Source organism: Sinocyclocheilus grahami, unplaced genomic scaffold (assembly GCF_001515645.1).
Source record: "Sinocyclocheilus grahami isolate Dianchi unplaced genomic scaffold, SAMN03320097.WGS_v1.1 scaffold253.1, whole genome shotgun sequence".
Lineage (NCBI taxonomy): Eukaryota > Metazoa > Chordata > Actinopteri > Cypriniformes > Cyprinidae > Sinocyclocheilus > Sinocyclocheilus grahami.
In genome coordinates, this window is record NW_015505432.1 from 1760389 (window position 1) to 1765904 (window position 5516).

The window sequence follows — 5516 nt, forward strand, 5'->3', positions numbered from 1 at the left end:
CATACTTTTATTTTGGATGCGATTAATCACGATTAATCATTTGACTGCACTAATATATATCATTTTATACACACACACACATACATATAATTTTACAAATAATACAAGTGTAATATTGCTCATATATACACAATTAATTTTTGTATAATTTTGAATGTGTGTTCACAAGGCAAACTGACATAATACCTTTATGAATATATATATATATATATATACATACATATACACATACACACACACAAATGTGGTAATGTTTTATGAATAAGGCCTACACATGCACATTTTTATGCTTGAATGAAACCCAGTAGAAATTATTACAAAAATGTACATAATAATCACCAAATTGTAATCAAACTACACTTCTCAAAAACAAAGCTAACAGTTATAAAAGAAAACCGTAGGCATGAGATTCTCTTGGATCTTCCTTTCCTTCGACTCAGAGAAACATGTCTTCAAAATATTCGTCAAACTCTTCCTCCCTGAAAGAGAACCAGACGTTTTTAGAAAAACATTCCCAGCATTCAAGAGCTTTAGAAACACATTTCTCACATTTGTGTGCATATATACTCCACATTGTAGTAAAATATATCGTAATGATTCATAAACAGGACTCACCGTGACTTCTCCTCCACGGTGGGCGCTGGACCCCTCCAGTGGTCTGACTCTGAAGGACCCTCTTCCTCTTCTTCTCCACCCTCTGCATCTGGAGAACACACCGCATCAGCAGGATTTATGCCTGATAAAGGTTTTGTGGTAAAAGAACTACTCAGTGTGGGGTGAGTTACATGCCCACGTGCAATATTTAAGGTCAGGGATTGATGCCCCATCCAAAATCTGCTATTACTTGGGATTTGTCTGAATAAAGATAGTTAGTTAGTTGTTTCAGAGGTCTAGTTATTAAGCTATACTGAGTACATTCTCTGCCTGAGGGTGCTAGATGACAGCCATTAGTCATTTTTGGTGGAAAAAGTGGTATGCATACCTTTATCTGAACCCTGGGACTCCTCTGAACTTGAAGATGAGTATTCTGTACAGAAAAAAATGGTTTTATTTAACAAGCAACTTTGGTCAACATAAACTCTAGAATTTAAACCAAGTTTGCATTCCTTTGTTTAGTTTTTTTCTGGTTCTCTTTTAAAGACCTTAACTAGAGTATAAAACACCACCGCAAAAATACAACAAAGTTAAGGATATACAGGCAGTGAAATGCTTTTCCTAAACTTCCATGTCTTGGGAAATGTTTGGAAGCTTGATTTGCAATGAAAATGTACTTGCCTTTGCGCCTCTTTTTGTGTTTGCGCTTGTGCTTTCTGGATGATTTGGATGTCTTTGACAGTGACTTGTCCACGTTCTCTTTTGATCGCCGTCTCTTCTTCACTGTTACTTCCTTTCTCCTGGAACAGGTATCACAGTTTAAAAGTCGAGGTCTCCAGGTCTAAGAATATCTGAACGTGTAATTGTGTTTGTAATGGCTGAATGTTCTTACTTGTGATGATGGTTTAGTTTAAAGGAACACTCTGGACACAGACCTTGAAAATAATGTGACGATAGGTCAATATTTAAAAAGACTGAAACAAATTCCTTTGACTTTATCTGAATTAAAAAAAAATGAACGCAACATTTACAATGTATTAATGCTGATTGAGTAAACCATGCACATTGGGGTTCCTAAATAAATACAATATATATATTTAAAGGGTAACAATATTTTACAATATTACTTATTTTTGATCAAATAAGTGCAGCTTTAATAAGAGACATCTTTCAAAAACATTGGAACACCTTAAGTATTCCAAACATTTGATGATATATGTATATTAAAAAAAAGGACGAATTTTTATAAATAAAGGACAACTAGTCGACAGCAACTTGAACAGAAGCCCACATTCATACATGAACAACCCTGAGGAGGAGAGAAACAGGTTTGTTTGTTTGCTGATGTGCTCATATTGGTCCAGCTGCAGTTTAAAGTAACCCAGCTTTTATTATTAAAGGGATAGTCCACCCCAAAATAAAAAGGTCTCATGTTTCTATCTTCTGTAGAACACAAAACAAGATATTCTGAAGAGTCTTAGTAACCAAACCATTTTGGGTCCCATTGACTTTCATAGTATTTTGTATTCATGCTATGTAAGTCAATGGGACACAAAACCATTTGGTTACCAACATTCTTCAAAATATCTTCTTTTGTGTTCCACAGAAGAAAGTCAGTCATACAGGTTTGGTACGACAAAGGGAAGTAAACGGAAATAACTTTTTTAGCTGAACATTTATGTATTTGCAGTTTTGTCTCAAAGTTGTTTTACAGTAAAATGTGACAAACATCCCCTACCATCAATACAGCTGTAAGTCACAACACATTCATTTCTGACTCTGTTTCCAACCCAGATATGAATTCAACACAGACAAGCAGATTGTCATCCTGAAATTCACAGATCTGGATGGGGATGGTATGGGCTTGCTCAGGTATAATATAGCATTTACTTTGGAAAGTCTTACGGTTCAGTGCAAACATAGCAAGATCTTATGGTCTTCAAGGTAACTGACTTCACTAAATACATTGATAATAAATGCAATGCATTCATTTATTGGCTATGTATCTGTCCTCAGCTGGTTTGCTGTTCATCCCGTCAGTATGAATAACACCAATCGCATGGTGAGCTCGGACAACCTCGGCTACGCCTCCTATGCCTTCGAGCAAGAGAAAAACATTGGCTTTCTACCCGGTGAGGTAAAAGGTCAACCTTTTAATTACAGCTTTCCCACTGAGCCCCATCTTCAAGGTTAATTAATTGTCTTTATTAGTTGTAATCTACTTGAGTTCACAAGGACATTTTGCCGTTCAATAAAGCCAATAAATGCTCTAAACACAGAGGAGGTTTACTGAAGATGTTAATTAATGCTGGTATTATGCAAGATCTGTAACATTTCTGTTGCTTATGTCGGCAGTTATCTTTAATAGACTTTTTGACTCAGGGACAGAATGAAAAGCTCCGCACTAATGCGTCACACTCTGTGTACCTCCAGGGTCCTTTTGTAGCCGGCTTTTCCTCCAGTAATCTTGGAGATTCATCTCCCAACATTCTCGGCCCCGTCTGTGTGAACACAGGCGAGAAGTGTGACTACCTTAACAGCTCCTGTCCCATCGGTGGAGTGAGTTATTATTATAAACATGCATTATATTAACAGGATTGTTCACAATTTACTATAGACTTGTACTAAGAATACCTTTAATTTACTATTTCATTTTTACACACAATATGTGGGGTATTAAGGACACGGTATGTAAAATTTATACATATATATATAGATATATATTAGTGCTGTCAAACGATTAATCGCGATTAATCGCATCCAAAATAAACGTTTTTGTTTACATAATATATGTGCGTGTACTGTGTATATTTATTATGTATATATAAAGACACACACATACAGCATATATTTTGAAAATATTTACATGTATATATTTATATTCATATAAATTATATCTCATATAAATATATTTAATATATAAACGTAACACATTTTTCTTAAATATATACATGCATGTGTATTTATATATATACATAAACACACAGTACGCACACATACTTTTATTTTGGATGCGATTAATCACGATTAATATATTAACTTCATTAATATATATAATTTTATACACACACACACATACATATAATTTTACAAATAATACAAGTGTAATATTGCTCATATATACACAATTAATTTTTGTATAATTTTGAATGTGTGTGTTCACAATGCAAACTGACATAATACCTTTATGAATTTATATGAATATATATATATATACATACATATACACATACACACACACACACACACACAAAATGTGGTAATGTTTTATGAATAAGGCCTACACATGCACATTTTTATGCTTGAATGAAACCCAGTAGAAATTATTACAAAAATGTACATAATAATCACCAAATTGTAATCAAACTACACTTCTCAAAAACAAAGCTAACAGTTATAAAAGAAAACCGTAGGCATGAGATTCTCTTGGATCTTCCTTTCCTTCGACTCAGAGAAACATGTCTTCAAAATATTCGTCAAACTCTTCCTCCCTGAAAGAGAACCAGACGTTTTTAGAAAAACATTCCCAGCATTCAAGAGCTTTAGAAACACATTTCTCACATTTGTGTGCATATATACTCCACATTGTAGTAAAATATATCGTAATGATTCATAAACAGGACTCACCGTGACTTCTCCTCCACGGTGGGCGCTGGACCCCTCCAGTGGTCTGACTCTGAAGGACCCTCTTCCTCTTCTTCTCCACCCTCTGCATCTGGAGAACACACTGCATCAGCAGGATTTATGCCTGATAAAGGTTTTGTGGTAAAAGAACTACTCAGTGTGGGGTGAGTTACATGCCCACGTGCAATATTTAAGGTCAGGGATTGATGCCCCATCCAAAATCTGCTATTACTTGGGATTTGTCTGAATAAAGATAGTTAGTTAGTTGTTTCAGAGGTCTAGTTATTAAGCTATACTGAGTACATTCTCTGCCTGAGGGTGCTAGATGACAGCCATTAGTCATTTTTGGTGGAAAAAGTGGTATGCATACCTTTATCTGAACCCTGGGACTCCTCTGAACTTGAAGATGAGTATTCTGTACAGAAAAAAATGGTTTTATTTAACAAGCAACTTTGGTCAACATAAACTCTAGAATTTAAACCAAGTTTGCATTCCTTTGTTTAGTTTTTTTCTGGTTCTCTTTTAAAGACCTTAACTAGAGTATAAAACACCACCGCAAAAATACAACAAAGTTAAGGATATACAGGCAGTGAAATGCTTTTCCTAAACTTCCATGTCTTGGGAAATGTTTGGAAGCTTGATTTGCAATGAAAATGTACTTGCCTTTGCGCCTCTTTTTGTGTTTGCGCTTGTGCTTTCTGGATGATTTGGATGTCTTTGACAGTGACTTGTCCACGTTCTCTTTTGATCGCCGTCTCTTCTTCACTGTTACTTCCTTTCTCCTGGAACAGGTATCACAGTTTAAAAGTCGAGGTCTCCAGGTCTAAGAATATCTGAACGTGTAATTGTGTTTGTAATGGCTGAATGTTCTTACTTGTGATGATGGTTTAGTTTAAAGGAACACTCTGGACACAGACCTTGAAAATAATGTGACGATAGGTCAATATTTAAAAAGACTGAAACAAATTCCTTTGACTTTATCTGAATTAAAAAAAAATGAACGCAACATTTACAATGTATTAATGCTGATTGAGTAAACCATGCACATTGGGGTTCCTAAATAAATACAATATATATATTTAAAGGGTAACAATATTTTACAATATTACTTATTTTTGATCAAATAAGTGCAGCTTTAATAAGAGACATCTTTCAAAAACATTGGAACACCTTAAGTATTCCAAACATTTGATGATATATGTATATTAAAAAAAATCATCAATCAAATGCGTGTGTGTGTGTGTGTGTGTGTGTACATCTATATATATATATATATATATATATATATATATATATAT

General features: G+C 34.5%; 3 protein-coding genes across 3 annotated transcripts in view; 1 reads left to right on the top strand and 2 right to left on the bottom strand.

The window, feature by feature from the left end:
• Window positions 1-253: 253 nt before the first annotated feature.
• Window positions 254-1621, bottom strand: LOC107598642 (protein FRA10AC1-like). The gene is made up of 6 exons (XM_016290034.1): window positions 1615-1621; window positions 1487-1529; window positions 1276-1394; window positions 983-1027; window positions 616-703; window positions 254-479 (listed from the first exon to the last, which is right to left on the bottom strand). Exons 1-6 carry the CDS (start codon window positions 1619-1621, stop codon window positions 437-439), a joined length of 345 nt encoding a protein of 114 aa, XP_016145520.1. The 3' UTR covers window positions 254-436.
• A 249-nt stretch (window positions 1622-1870) lies between these two features.
• Window positions 1871-3994, top strand: LOC107598643 (neutral ceramidase-like). Its single transcript, XM_016290035.1, has 5 exons — window positions 1871-1922; window positions 2389-2466; window positions 2611-2731; window positions 3028-3153; window positions 3989-3994. The coding sequence occupies exons 1-5, from the start codon at window positions 1894-1896 to the stop codon at window positions 3992-3994; spliced, it is 360 nt and encodes a 119-aa protein (XP_016145521.1). The 5' UTR covers window positions 1871-1893.
• Window positions 3843-5516, bottom strand: part of LOC107598644 (protein FRA10AC1-like) — a 3318-nt gene continuing 1644 nt past the window's right edge. Inside the window, exons 3-7 of the mRNA XM_016290036.1 lie at window positions 5093-5135; window positions 4882-5000; window positions 4589-4633; window positions 4222-4309; window positions 3843-4085 (exon numbers count right to left, since the gene is read on the bottom strand). Of these exons, the coding sequence (XP_016145522.1) occupies window positions 4043-4085; window positions 4222-4309; window positions 4589-4633; window positions 4882-5000; window positions 5093-5135 (338 nt within the window). The 3' untranslated portion in view covers window positions 3843-4042. The remainder of the gene's footprint in view (window positions 4086-4221; window positions 4310-4588; window positions 4634-4881; window positions 5001-5092; window positions 5136-5516) is intronic.